We start from the raw sequence: 16,039 nt of genomic DNA on the forward strand, positions 1-16,039 counted from the left end.
TGCGTACGTGAAAAAAAGCATATATACTTTCTGGAAGTTTTCTTTCAATGATGTGTGTGACAAGAAAATATACCTTTAGGGTAAAGACTTTACCAATTGGAATAATACAAAATGAGTCAGGACGCTATTTTTATTGCTTACGTGGTCAACGATCAGGAGACTAGAAAGGTATAAAAGAGCAAGGATATCTGCGCTCGAGGCAGATGAAGTGCGGTGTCCTAGGACTGTATTTCTCTGTCATTTTACCCTTGTCTGGTATGTATCAATAAAAGGTTTTTACTAATTTTAATTTTCTTCTCTGTCTTCAGTCACAAAAAGTGTCCACATGTGCCAGGCCTGTATGCTCACCTGCCACCCTTGTATGTGCAGATCCGTAAGTTGGCATCGAGAGTACTGTCTATGTTCGGAAGCACTTACCTTTGTGAGCAATTGTTTTTGTTAATGAAAGCTACCAAAACCCCATATTGCTCAAGACTTACTGTCGAGCACCTTTCATCCCTCATAAAAGTTCAAGCCTGATATTGACGAACTGGTTACTAACAAGAGATGCCAAGTGTCAGGACAAAAGAAATAGATCTCACACTGTAAGAATCCTATATAAGGACCTAGCTAAGAGGCTAAGACTCTAATTGTATGCTGTTGTACGGAGATTGTTTGGAAACAAATTGCTTTTCTTTAAACTTTGTTATATTTTTTAAAGTTTTCAGTATTGGAAAGAAAGCTACAGTAGCTTTGTATAATAGTATAATAGCATTTGTTACAGTGCGGCCCACTGACGCACGTAAGGCAGTCAAAGCAGCCCACCAATGGTAGTGAGTTTGACATGCCTGGACTACAGCACTTCTGCCAAACCAGGAGGTGCTGCCGGAACAGGAACCAGGTACACCCGGACTGCTTCCGGGTGCCCATGCAGCACTTCCACCACACCAGGAAGTGCTGCAGGAAGGTCATCAGGGAGCACCTGTTGGGAGGCAGAGGACAGAGCTTACAAGAGAGGAGTGGAGGCGGAAATAATAAAGGTGAAGAAGAAAAAGTCTGTGAGCACCGTGGGGGTTTGTGCATTTGTGTTGTGCTGGGGACTGGAAGGCAAAATAAGTGTGTGTGTTTTTGAGACTTCTGTGTCTGTGTCTGTCTGTCTTCCACAAAAGGTAAAACGAGAGTTACAAAAATCATTTTTTGATGAGATAAAAGCGTGAATAAACATTTCCATCTTGGCCTTTAGAAACAGCAGTCCTTAACTTGGATAAGATTCTCACATGATAATAGCAGGAGCGACTAAGGGACCTCACCTGGGCATCAAATTCAGGGATCGATCAATTGAACATCACCTAAGTTATACAGAGGGACCTGAGAGAAGCTAGAAAGTGATGAAAGTTTTTAACTGATTGCCGTGAATAGGTCCAGAGGGGCAAAAATGAGAAGCTCTGTTATCTGAGAGTTTAGCTTTAAGTTGTTAGCTAAAAGCCACTTATTAGTCTTCGTCAGACAATCAAAAAGAAAAGCAAACTTGTATAGTTGGCCAGTAGCGAGGGTTTAAACTTAATACGTGCTACTACAGGGAGCCAATGTAGTGACCTGAAAGGAGGAGTGACATAAGCCTGCCTTGGCTGGTTGAACACCAGATGTGTTGCTGCATTTTGAATCATTTGCAGTGGCTTGGTCGAGTTTCTGACTGAACTTGCCGTAGTCCACATGTGGTAAGACCAAAGCCCAGACCAGGAGTTGTGCTGCTTTCTCCGTCAGATATGATCTGAGCCTGTTGACAGTTGCAACATGGTCAGTGAAGGACAGCTGGTCAACAATCACCACCCCAAGGTTGCATACCAACTTGGCTGGTGTTAGTAAATAATCAGCCAAGTTGAACAGGGATGGGGTGTTGAATAGATGGTTGAGCTTAGATAACAATAAGGACCATTTTTGCCAGGTTGAGCTGGAGATATTAGTGAGCCATGCAGAGATTGCATGTTCGTAAAAGAACAATAAAGTTGGATGTCATCGGCATAAAATTAATAAGAAATATCCTTAAAATAACTGATAATATGAGTGAACGGTAGCTTATTGTCACACATGTGTGCATGGGAGGCAGCTAAAGGGCTCAAAAGAAGGTAATTCCACACCAGACCAGGGGGTGGCAGAGTGCAATAATCCTTTCTCTTTTATCCATCCATCCATCCATTGTCTCCCACTTATCCGAGGTCGGGTCGCGGGGGCAGCAGCTTGAGCAGAGATGCCCAGACTTCCCTCTCCCCGGCCACTTCTTCTAGCTCTTCCGGGAGAATCCCAAGGCGTTCCCAGGCCAGTCGAGAGACATAGTCCCTCCAGCGTGTCCTGGGTCTTCCCCGGGGCCTCCTCCCGGTTAGATGTGCCCGGAACACCTCACCAGGGAGGCGTCCAGGAGGCATCCTGATCAGATGCCCGAGCCACCTCATCTGACTCCTCTCGATGCGGAGGAGCAGCGGCTCTACTCTGAGCCCCTCCCGGATGACTGAGCTTCTCACCCTATCTTTAAGGGAAAGCCCAGACACCCTGCGGAGGAAACTCATTTCAGCTGCTTGTATTCGCGATCTCGTTCTTTCAGTCACTACCCATAGCTCATGACCATAGGTGAGGGTAGGAACATAGATCGACTGGTAAATTGAGAGCTTCGCCTTGCGGCTCAGCTCCTTTTTCACCACGACAGACCGAAGCAGCACATTCTTTTTTATCCCTGCAGACAAAATACAGGAAGTTCTGCCTGGACCTGATAATGCCATTTCTGGTTCCAGGCTAAATGACATCACTTCTGGTTCTGGGCCAGAGGACATCACTTCCAGTTAAGGGCCTGATGACATCACTTCCCCTGAACAACCTTAAAAATCCGCCATCTTCCTTTTGTTAATCAGTTCTGTTTTGGACTCGAATCTGTAAATAACATTGCATCTAATTGCCTATTTGCAGCCTTATTTCAAGTGTTCGGGTGGCTGCCCCAAACCTCTTTCTTGTGTGAAGGAGTTTTCTTCCACAATATATATAACAAAAAAAGAAGAATAGGTCCAAGGACCCCCACAAAACGGTGGAGCACTGACTGACGTGAAGTCGACTACATGAACTGAAAAACTTCTATTAGCTAAATAGGATGAAAACCAGGATAAAGTGGAGCCAGTAATACCTACAGAATGGGACAACCTATCAAAAAGGATCTTATGGTCAACAATATCAAAAGCTGAACTATGATGAAGCAGCACCAGTACAGTGCACTTGCCAGCGTCTTCAGGCATTAGTATGTCATTTGAGACTCTTAGTAGGGCTGTCTCTGTGGAATGATTCGTTCAATGACTTTAAACACAGCGCTGACATGGGATGCCACATTGACACAAGTCAGTATGTGAAATTTCTGCTCTGCTAGGTCTGTCCCGGTCAACTGTAAGTGCCGAGGATCAACAACAGCTCAGCCATGAAGCGGTAGACTCATAGAGTGGGGTCACACAGTTCTGGAGTTCATAGTGTGTAAAAATCACCCATTTTCTGCTCAATCACTCACCACAGAGTTCCAAACTGCTGGTGGAAGCAACATCAGCAATAAGAACTGTCCCCTGGAAGCTTCATGAAATGGGTTTCTACGGCTGAGCAGCTGCATTCAATCCTAAGATCTACATGTGCAATGCCAAGTGGTGTAAAGCATGCCGCCATTGGACTCTGGAGCAGTGGAGATGTGATCTCTGGAGTGATGAATCACACTTCACTATGCAGCAGTCTGATTGATGTACCTGGGCTTGGCTGATGCCAGAAGGATGCTAACTTCTAGACTGCATAGTGCCTACTGTAATGTCTGATGAAGGACAGATAATACTCTGGGGCTGTTTTTTCAGGGTTTGCGTTAGGTCCCTTGGCTCCATTGAAGGGTATTGTTAATGCTATAGCATACAAAGATATTCGAGACAATTGGGCACTTCCAGCTTGTTGGCAGCAGTTTGTGGAAGGTCCTTTTCTGTTCTAGCATGACTGGGCTCCTGTACACAAAGCCAGAATCACAAAGACATGGAGGAACTTGAGTGGCCTGCACGGAGCTGCGACCTCAACCCTATTAATGACCTATGAGATGAATTGGAAAGCGAGTTTTGAGCCACATCTCCTCATCTACCATCAGTAGTTAACCTCACAAATACTCTTTTAAATGAATGGGCACACATTCTCACAGACATACTCCAAAATCTTGTGGAAAGTCTTAACAGAACAATGGAGGCTCTTATGGGGGGACAACTCTTTATTAATGCTCATGGTTTTGGAATGGGATGTCCCACAAGCTCATATAACTGTAGGTGTGATGTTTTGGAACCATTCTTTATTCATGGCTGTGCTCTTAGGCAAAATTGTGAGTGAGCCCACCACCTTGACTGACATGATCTCAGGATGCTTTACTGTTGGTGTGACACAGGACTGATGGTAGTGCTCAACTTTTCTTTTTTCCAGATGCCCAAAACAATCGGAAATGGGATTCATCAGAGAAAATGACTTGACCCCAGCGGCCCTCAGCAGTCCAATCCCTGTACCTTTTGCAGAATATCAGTCTGTCCCTGATGTTTTTCCTTGGCTTTTTTGCTGCCCTTCTTGACACCCACCAGGTCATCCTGCAAAAGTCTTCTCACTTACACCTGCCTGCTGCCATTCCTGAGCAAGCTCTGCACTGGTGGTGCCCGCAGCTGACTCAGCTATAGGAGACCGCCCTGGTACTTGCTGGATTTTCTTGTGTGCCCTGAAGCCTTCTTCATAACAGCAATGGAAATGGATTTTTTGGGTTTAAGTTCATTTTCATGGCAATGAGGGACTTCTGATCTGATCACTCATCATAACATTCAGGAGTATATGTAAATTGCCATCATAAAAACTGAGGCAGCAAACTTTGTGAAAATGAATACTGGTGTCATTCTCAAAACTTTTGGCCACAACTGTAGTCCTGAATGAGAAGCAAGGCACAATCGCGCACCACCCTACGTAGGGCCAATAGCCAACAGCCGTCAATTAACCTTTCATCAGCATGTGGGAGGAAAGCCAATATATTTAATTCAAGTCTACAGATAAACCATTCAAAGTATAGGAACATAAAGTGGTATCCAAAATAACCAGTAAAGGAAAAGCAGAATCCAAATGGCAGGCAAGAAGCTACAAGGCTACAATCTAAAGTGAAGGCAATCCATCCTGACATTTAGAGGGTTCACTTCCTCCGGGATCACATTTCACTGCCGCGTTTATCAAGATATGCTCAGCTACAAACTTCACATAAAGTCTAACTTTCTCTCATCAGGGTCTGCGTCATTGACTCACAAGTCTTAACTCTGATATTTCTGTTCTAACCCCAGCTGATCCTTACTAAAGGCACCAATCCCATCAGAATCCCTCCGCGGTTAAGAACTTACTTACTTGTGTAAGCGGAGCCCGTGACTGAGTTCAGGCTTTGTTGGCATTTATTTGGGATCACTTGGAATGTGTACAAGCTGGCCGGGATCAGGTACTGCAGAACAGTCCCGGTGACATTGCCCAGTGTGAGGGTTTGCGTCTGATTTGTAGGTCCGGTCACTTTCAGGGTATAGGAGGTCACCGGCCCTGGTGCCTGAGTCCAGTTCAGCGTGACTGAATAGCTGGTGATACTGGAGGCTGTCAAGGTTCCCTGATAGGGGTCTACAGTGATTTAAAGGGGTAAAAGAAAACAGAGAAATTAGTTAACAATGAGACTCAAAGACCCAGTCTCCCTTCAGAAAGTTGCATTTACCTGGGGCCTGAAATTAAATCTGATTGTCCAAAACTTTCCTTAATTCATGAGTCTTTGATTATGATTTATTCAAAATATTGTACAAACCAATTAAAAAATATGGTGAATTTAGAAAGTATTCAGACCCCATCACCTTCTACATACATTATTGCGTTGTTGATTTAATTTTAAATTAACAAATTTACCATTTTTGCCCACCAATCCATGCTTAATAACCCATAATGACAAAGTGAAAACATGTCTGCAGAATGGTTTTCAAAGTTATTAAAACTCAAAAACTGAACTCTCACATTGATTTAAGTGTCCAGACCCTTAATTCAGACCTTTGTAGAAGCGCCTTTGGCAGTAATTCCAGTTCGAGTCTGCTTGGTAAATCTCTATAAGGTTTGCACACCTGGATTTGGGCAGTTAATCTCCTGGCAGATCCTCTCAAGATTAGATGGGAGATTCTATAAACTGCCATCATTGGGTCTCTTCACAGATAATCTATGGGGTTTAATTCTGGGCTTTGGCTGACCCACTCAAGGACACTCAGAGAATTGTCCCAAAGCCACTCCAGCATTGTCTTGGCTATGTAATCTGGGTTATTGTTGTTGTGTTGAAAGGTGACCTGTCGCCCCAGTCAGGTTTTTTTCAAGGACCTCTCTGTATTCTGCATTCATCCTTCCCTCAAATCTCACCAGTCTCCATGTTCCTTTCCAACCCATCTTATCATGATGGTGGCACCAACATGTTTCATTGTAGGGATGGTATTAGGCATGTTGTGAGCAGTGCCTGGTCATCAAAAGACATAGTGCTGCCCAAAGAGTTTGATTTTTTGTCTCATCAGACCACATAACCTTTTCCTTCATGCTCTCTTAGAGTCCTTTAAATTCTGTAAGGGGAAACACCAAGCAGGTTGTCAAAAGCTTTTTATTCAAGAGTGGCTTCTGCCTGATTGGTGGAGTGTTTCTGGGATGATAGATTCTCTCATCTTAGAAGAGGAATCTGAAGTCCAGTTACTCAGTGAGCCCGGATGGCCAACTTAGGGAAGAGTCCTGGTGGTTCCAAACTTTTTTCCAAGTATGAATGCCACCGTGGTACCCTGGGAACACTCAATGCTTTAGAATTGGTTTTACCCCCTTGTCCTGATCTGTGCCTCACCACAACTCTTATGGTGGAGATAATGACTTTGTTTTCATGCTGACATGCAATGTGAAATGTGGACCTTTTATAGACATATCTTTTTAATTGCCTGACTAAACCATGTCTAATCAGTTGAGCTGGCCACAGGTTGACTCCAGTCAAGTTCTTGACACATCTCAAGGAGAATTAAAGCAAACGGGATGTACCTGTGCACAATTTGGAGGGCTGCAGCAAAGGATCTGAAAACTTCTAGGAATGAGAGATTTCAATTTTTGATGTGTCATAAGTTTGCAAACCTTTCTGAAAACATGTCTTCATTCTGTCATTCTGGGTTATTGAGTGTAGACTGATGGGCAAAAATGTCAAATTTATCCATTTAAGACAAAATCTACAACACATTAAAGTTTGCAGAAAGAGGAGGGGTTGGAATCCTATCTCAATACACTGTATGCAATATGTGAATTGACCCCAAATGAGAAGAGACCATTCAGTCGACCAAGTTTATTGTTTTATAACAATCTGGACGAGAACAGGCCATACAGCCCAACAAAGCTCTTCAGTCCTCTCCACGTAATTCTTTTAAAATAACATCTAGTCCAGTTTTGATAATCCCTACAATCCTGCTGTCTACCACACTACTTGGTAGTTTATTCCAATTGTCTATGGCTTTCTGTGGGAAGAAAAACCTCCTAATGTTTGTGAGAAAGTGTGTGCTCATAGCAGATTGATCTATAGGTGTCATCCAGACACATCAGCCTTAACGACATGGCCGGATAGCCCATACCATACTTCCACAATCCATTCTGTTGAAAAGCACTGCCTTATTTTATTTCACCTCAGTCTCCACACTTCATTGATCAATAAGTGTGCATGGGAGACTCTTTACAGGCTCAAATAGTGTCATTTCTCAGCGGGACCAGGGGTTGGCGCTGTCATCTAATACTCTCTCCTTTTGTCCCTCTGCAGACCTAGTGAAGGCCGTACCTCCTCGTAGCTCCTCCTCTGATCCACCCACTGATGATGTCACCTCTGGCACCCTCTAATGACGTCCTACCAAGTCTCCAGAACCCACCTTCTACATACTACACTTCCTTTTCCGGCCTTCTTGACTCCACCTCTTCCTGCTTCTTCAATATATATATATGACAAAACTCCATTGTTAGTCAGTTCCATTTTGAACTCCACATGTAAAGATGTGTTTTCTTTATTTGCTGACTTTTTTTAGTATACAGAGTGGCCATCCCCAAACCTTTTTGTGCCTCTGATATACAGTATTCCTTATTACACAAGCTGCTCTGTTAAAAGGACATGCTGAGTTAGGAGATGACAAGAAGTATGTTGTCCAGCTACACAATTTATTCTGAATAATTCCTTAATCTCCTATCCATCCAGCCTGGACACTCAGTTTGCCTCCAACTTGTGGTCTACAGCCCTGATGGTGTGCATCACTCTCAGGTTCCTGACACAGAGGTGCAAACAAGCAGAATCAAGTCAGACACCAAGACTTCTGATGTGTCCTAGCTCTGTAAATGTTTTTTATTAGTCACTCATGGTGTGATTTGTAGACTTATTTTTAATCGGCACTTTAATAATAAACAGAACTTTGAATTTGTTCTGACAAGTCACATCCATTGGCTGTCACCCTGTCTTTGAGTTATTTTCTTCAATGTGTCTTCATGGGCTCCTTGGGTTTAACAATGAGAGTTATGTGTAAGTTAATTTAAATTTCTTTTTTATATCTTTTTTATTCATTTTTAATCTTTAATTATTATTGCTATTTCTTTTTATTCTTCATATAATTATTTTTGTCACTTTTGTTAATTGGCTTCCATGTTTTAGATCAATTTTCTGCCATGTTCCTTGTGTTTTGTGGGTGGTTCCCCAAGAGGTGGGGCCACCTGTCAATCTCCATTGAGGGACTGTCCCCAACCCTATAAAGGATCATGGGAATTGCAGTCCCTTTGACGTGCATTTGTATGCACATGGTGGTTGGTGAGTGCCTCCTTTTTGCTGTTGCTTATTCTTTGGGTTTACTGGCTTTTTGATGTTATGCATTTGTGTTTTTGGTTTATGATTTCTGGATCCCTTATTCAGAGTTTGTTTGCCTTGGATTGCTTTTGCCTTTTCAGGTAACTCTTTTTGCCACTTTTGCACTGTGGAGTTTTACTTTGTTACAGAGCAATTTTGTAAAATAATCTTTTATTTATAAAGATACTTTGTTTGCCCTTCTTTGTCTCCTAGGCAAGGGGTTTACAGTCATCCCTTCTCTAGTTGGACACTTTTGACATATTGGGGGCACTCAAGTACTCCCAGATGGGCTTAAAGTGGAGAAGGACAAACAAACTGTAATTGCCTTTACCTCACTACTAGCACATAGACTTGTCTTGCTCAACTGGAAGAATCCCACCCCACCAGCCAGTGGGTTACTGACATCCTATACTACTTCACATTGGAAAAAATTAAATTCCGACTTAGAGGATCTCTTCAAAACCGGCAGGATCTAAACAATAAATATTTTAGAATAAGCTTCTCTAACAGGGAAAAGGATACTCTTCCTTCCTTGCTGTTTTTAAAGATTTGCTTTGTTGGTTGGTTCTCCTCTCTTTCTTTTGGGTCGGGTTGAGTTTTGGTTTATTAAGTTTCATTTGATTGTATGGAATTTTATTTGCTTTTAATTAAAATCAATAAAATAAATAAAAAATATTTATAAAAATTATTTGTTTGCCCATTTTGTCTACCATGCAAGGGTTTGCAGTCTAGTTGGGCATTTTTTATACATTGGGGGCATTCAGGAATATATTTTTTGAACTTTGATGTGGAAACATACTTTTGCCCTGTTGTAGGCTGAAGTCAGACACTCTTAGTTGATCTCAGGCTGCTTTAGGGTAGACCAGTAGAAATGCTGGCCTGCTTTCCTGATCATTTTGGATGACTCACACTACTTTTTTGCCTTTTGTCGGTGGAACACAACAACTAGCACTCTATATGTTAAAAAATGCCACCTGACTTGTTTATATATATTTTTAACTCTATGCCATTTCTGCATGTCTCGTGAACCAACTAGTCCAAAAGGTCCAAAAACTCCATAATGGTGGGAAAAGCAAAGAGAAGTTAAAAGTACAAACATAAACACATATAGGACAAGCCCTGGTACCTCTTTGGGTCTTCCAAATATATATTCGGACCACTGTTTATATGGTGGGATGGGTTACCCACTTGCCCACCACAAACTACCACAAACAGGTACTTCCATTTCCACCTTTCACCTCCTGTCACTACCTCACCTAACTACGTCTGGCTGATTGAGTCTTTGCCACATGTTTCATACCCTTGTTGAGCCTTTGGCCTTTGGCCTCAACAAGTGATTACTTTTGGAATTGGGGTGGCCCTCATTTCACAACAGAAGCTGCAGGATAGAGCCCCCTGTAATAGCCCCCGCTGTCCCTAAACCTTAAATGGCCCATACGTCCAGGTAATCCTCCATCTGCCTGTCCTCTTAAGAGGCCAATCTGGCCCTCATTCACCAAGCTCAGGATTACGTGCTGGCCAATGTGATGAGCATACAGTTTCGCAAACTTGACTCTAAAGTTTGTTTCGTAGCCGATTTTCTAATTGCATAACATGAAATTAGTTAAAGAGATTTTTTTGGGTTTGAAAGGACTTTTATTGGGTGAAGAACAAAGAACATTGACTCATAAAGCCTCCTTCACACTTTCATATTTACCTGTGTTCTTTTCTGAAAGGTAAAGCATGTAGTAAGTAACACATTAGTAAGATTAATTCATTTTAAAAAATTTTTAAAAATGTGATATTTTCCATACAAGGTCACTCTAAAACACACCATCTTGAACATTGCTGTGTTTTGTCCACAAGAAAACTCACTACATGGAAAGTTCCTGCTGCTAAACCCCTTCCATTAACTAGCAACCACCTTAACCTAATTGAGGATATGCACGCTTCCAGTGATTGTTTCTCTTTCACTAGAGATCTTTATTTTAGTATTAAAGGAAAGGCAGACACATGTGGAATTAATTAATGAAAGCACTTCCTGACAGGAAACACACATTATGTCTCAGCCAGCTGTTCTCCCCTGCCTGGAGTTCACAGTTGTGTATTTTGTTTATATCGTTTAAACTTATGCCATTTATTTGTATTAATGTTTATTTTATTTATTCCCCTGCTCGCTTTGCTTGCTCGCTACGCGCTAGCCTCTTTGCGGTTCTGCCGCTGCTGTAGGATGCGGATGTACAATTTAAAAAGATTTTTATTTTCATGGGAATTGTTACATATGCATAATAGAAGTATTTTACATTACACCAAGTAATTAACTATATTAAAAAAAGATTAAATCGTAATAATTTGAAAGTAAATTATGTTTCATGTTGCATTAGAGTTATTTGTTGCGTAATACAATTTCGTTCAGTTTAGCTATGAAATTAACACGCAAATACTTTTTAAACTTACATTTTTACTGTAAAACTTTAGTGAAAACATTTTTTGAATTACATTTTCCTCAATATCGCATTGAATTGTGATTGGACTTTCATCGTGACAACACAACGTATAACTGCTCGTGAGTGAATTTAGTTTTTTTCTCTCTATTGAATAAAATTACTTTTTCAAATGTTTGGCTCTGAGATTTGTTAATTGTCTTTGCAAAAGCTATTGTAACCAAAAACTGTTAACGTTTTAATACGAATGGGATATAAAGATCTCCTCTGTTGTCTAATGTTATCCGCGGAAGATGTCCTACATTACCTTTCTTGAATACATTCTTCTTTCTGCAGTAATTCATGCGGTGGAAGACCAGACGTTGTTAACATTTGTGGATATTCTACAGGATATTTAATCTGTTGTTTTCATGTTCCGCACAATCACCACCAACTGTTTCAGCATATTCAATTGAAACACATTTAACCAATCTGCCGTGTAACCAATCGCCATTTTTGCCATTAATTCGTTTGACTTCATCGTTTCTCTGTGCTAGGATTGCCCGTGTACTCATTTTTTATGTTGAAAACCCTTCGTGATGAAATTCTTCAATAAGATTTGGACATAATACGTCTTCTTTAATTGGGAACTTAGAGTGAGGAAAACATTAAAATGTATAAGAGCTGAGAGCGCAGGAAGTGTGTCTGACAAAAGCATTCACACGAATGAGAGTTGAGGTCTTGTTCGAAAATGTTGGAGAGGAGGGCATGACTTGAAAAAATGTCAAGGTAAAAGTCTTGTCTCGCGGGACTTGAAAAAATCTCTCTTCCAAAAAGTCTCATCGCGTCAAAAGATTTTTCGAAATAATACCGAGGTGTACATTTTCCTTTGTGTTTATTTGTAAAGGGAAATGGCCCAGGTTATGTCCCATGTGTTTTTGTGGGTAATTCCCCAAGGGGTGTGGACACCTGCCAATCACCACCAGGAGTGGCCTTCCACCCTATTTATGGGAGGGCCTTCCATTGTTCCAGGCAGTTCATTTTGAATGCGATAGGGAGTGGAGAGTTCTTGTGTATTTATTGTGCTTTTGCTAATGCATTTGTGATTTTCTGATATTTCAAACCTGTGCCCTGTTTTTTGACTACGTCTTTTGATTCTGTATTGGACTTTGTTTGCTGCGATTGCCTTACCATTGCTGGCAATTCCCTTGAGCTATTCGGAGCTTTATCTATTGCAGAGCTTTTGATAAAATAACCCTTTTATTTTATAAAGATTTTTCAACACCCTTTTTGGTGTCTAGTTGTGGTTACGACTGAATCAAAGGGCATAAGGGCGGAGTGGTGGCTCTGAGGCTAAGGATCTGCACTGATATCCCGAAGGTTGCCGGTTCGAATCCCCGTCACTGCCAAAAGAGATCCTACTCTGCTGGGCCCTTGAGCAAGGCCCTTAACCTTCAATTGCTCCAGGGGCGCTGTACAATGGCTGACCCTGTGCTCTGAGGATGAGGTATGCGAAAACTAACAAATTCCTAATACCCTAGGTTCTTGTCTATAAACCGGACTCATGTATAAGCCGGAGACCAAAAATCATACTAATTTTTAAAATAAAATCGTATCATAGATAAGCCGGACTCATGGATAAGCCGAACGTACTATAACCTATAACTAATAGAAGGGAGGGAGGTCAGTGGTCTCACTCGCACCCATTTAATTTCTTTAAGGGGGGAGAGAGTGTGAGATATTGGCGTCTCTCTCACTCCCCGCATGGCACGGTTGGAGCGGCCGGAGCGTGTTCTTTCTGCTCTGGGCGTCGCCGAGTCAACACGCGCGCGTAGCGGTCATTTAAATTGTGATTTTATATGTAAGCATATTTAAATATATATCGCGGATTTTTTGCTGGTTCGCGGATTTCTGCGGACAATGGGTCTTTTAATTTCTGGTACATGCTTCCTCAGTTGGTTTGCCCAGTTGATTTCATACAAGGGACGCTATTGGCAGATGGCTGAGAAGCTACCCAACTTACTTTTCTCTGTCTCTCTTGCGCTGACTATCTGTGATCCTGACGTATGGGGATTGAGCAGGGGGGCTGTTTGCACAACTAGACGATACGGACGCTCGTCTAAAAATGCTGAAAGATTATCTTCACGTTGCTATCTTTTGTAAAGCTGATTCCTGAAAAGACATGCTGCACAGTGCTTCGCATACTTAAAAGCTCGAAGGGCACGTATTGAGTTTTGACTGAAAAACAAACTCTGTCTCTCTCTCTCTCTCTCTTCCTGCTCCTGACGGAGGGGGTGTGAGCTGCCACCTTCAACAGCTTTGTGCCGCGGTGCTTCGCATACTTAAAAGCCAAACAGACATATTGATTTGTTTGCTTCACTCCTTTGAAGAGGAAGATATGTTTGCATTCTTTTAATTGTGAGACGGAACTGTCATCTCTGTCTTGTCATGGAGCACAGTTTAAACTTTTGAAAAAGAGACAAATGTTTGTTTGCAGTGTTTGAATAACGTTCCTGTCTCTCTACAACCTCTGTGTTTCTGCGCAAATCTGTGACCCAAGCATGACAATATAAAAATAACCATAAAAACATATGGTTTCTACTTCGCGGATTTTCTTATTTCGCGGGTGGCTCTGGAACGCAACCCCCGCGATGGATGTATAAGCCGGACTTATGTATAAGCCGATATTCTATTTTTTCATTTTCACAACTTTTTTCCTTAGATAAGCCACGGCTTATAGACAAGAACTTAGGGTACAAGAAATTGTATAAGGTGAAATAAAAAAAAAAAAAAAAAAAAAAAAAAAAGGGCAACCTTTGAAGTGCTTTTTGGAACTCATCAGTCACGACGCTAAAAGCCTTTCTTCTTATGTGAATGGCACGAAATTCATTGGAAGTGGAATAATTTTTCTGCAAAGTGAAACACTGGGTCTCACTGCAAATTCATTTTGCACATATTGCTAATGCCACCCTCTAGCATCAGGGGAAACTTAGGCTTCAGCCATTGCTTCTTCTTTTTCTGTGTGTCCTGATATGAAATTCTTCTGCACCCTCTGGTACAGTGATAATATGGTGGTACAATTTCCCTGGCACATCTATGATCAGAATAAACCAGATAAGAATCTTTCTTGGGCATTGGTCTACTTATATCTGGTTTCACAAGCATGCTTTGCTATAACCCTGTGCAGACACATCAGAAGCATCGTTTTTAGATCATCAGAAAATTACAACAATTCAGACAACAGCAGGCCATTCCGCCCATCACAGTTTACCAGGCCTATCCTCTTATTCCAAGTGTCTGTGGGTCTCAGTGAAAAGAAAAACTTCCTAATGTTTGTGTGAAATTTGCCCTTAACAAGTTTCTAACTGTGTCACCATGTTCTTGATGAACTCATTTTAAAGTAACAGTCGCCTCAATCCACTGGACTAATTTCTCTTAAAATAATATCTCCTCTTAATCTTCTTCTGCTTAAACCGAAAGGCTCAGCTCTTTTAATCTTTCCTCATAACTCATCCCCTGTAGCCTCTCAATCAGCCTAGTCACTCTTCTCTGGACCATTTCTAGTGCTGCTATGTCCTTTTTGTAACCTGGAGACCACAACTGCACCCAGGACTCCAGATAAGGCCTCACCAGTGTGTTACAAAGCTTGAGCAGAACCTCCTGTGACTTGTACTCCACACATCAAGGCGCTATATAACCTGACATTCTGTTAGCTTTCTGATGGCTTCTGAACACTGTCTGGCAGTTGATAGTTTCAAGTCAATTACGACTCCTAAATCCTCGTCATAAGGGGTACTATTGATTTTCTGGCCTCCCATTTTGGTTTTGGTTTGTAGGAAATCTGGTACCAGAGACAAAGACGTTTTAAATTTTAAGAGTCACGGAATAGTCAAGCAAAATGACACCTTTTATTGGCTAACTAAAAAAGATTACAATATGCAAGCTTTTGAGGCAACTCAGGCCCCTTCTTCAGGCAAGATGTAATACAGAAACTAGAGTTCCCTGTGTTTATATTCACACTTGAACAAGAAACAACACTGGTAAATATTTAAATGAGAAATCTTAAATGTAAAAACTTAATAGATTCCTCCAGGCTAGGGTTCATTTAACAAGAGAGAGAAGAACAATGTATGGTCAAGATCTTTGGATAAGATAACTGTCCAACAAAGTCCTTTGAAGTTTGTGATGAGTTTTTCAAAACAATATGGGTCTGTAGACAGGTTATCTGTGTCAGTCTGAGAGATGCAAACAATCCTCATATCTGGTCATAAAACTCTTGTCTCTATTTACTGGATACTTGATGTTCAAACTGTTCTTTATACAGCCTCCAGTTAATCCAAAATGCGGCTGCAAGAATTATTACAAGAACAAGAAAATACGAACACATAACTCCAGTTCTTAAATCCTTACACTGGCTCCCGGTTAAGTTTAGGGCAGATTTCAAAATCCTTCTTTTAACATATAAAGCATTAAATGGTCGAGGTCCGGCTTACATGTCTGAACTTATCATGACTTACAAACCTGAGCGCATATTAAGATCTCAAGATGCCGGTCTGCTTATGATTCCAAGGATTAATAAAATAACAGTGGGAGGTTGAGCTTTTAGTTACAGGGCCCCTAAACTGTGGAATGGTCTGCCTGCTACTATAAGAGATGCCCCTTCGGTCTCAACTTTTAAATCCTGGTTGAAGACTCACTACTTCAGTTTAGGATATCCTGACTAGAGCTGCTGATTAAC

General features: G+C 41.5%; 1 protein-coding gene across 1 annotated transcript in view; it reads right to left on the reverse strand.

Moving 5' to 3' along the window:
• The window catches only part of LOC114649576 (uncharacterized), an 80,471-nt gene that overhangs the window by 48,172 nt on the left and 16,260 nt on the right, over nt 1-16,039 (reverse strand). Inside the window, exon 3 of the mRNA XM_051924780.1 lies at nt 5,398-5,655. Coding sequence (XP_051780740.1) covers nt 5,398-5,655 — 258 coding nt within the window. The remainder of the gene's footprint in view (nt 1-5,397; nt 5,656-16,039) is intronic.

This window comes from Erpetoichthys calabaricus, chromosome 3, assembly GCF_900747795.2.
Source record: "Erpetoichthys calabaricus chromosome 3, fErpCal1.3, whole genome shotgun sequence".
Taxonomy (NCBI): Eukaryota; Metazoa; Chordata; class Cladistia; order Polypteriformes; family Polypteridae; genus Erpetoichthys; species Erpetoichthys calabaricus.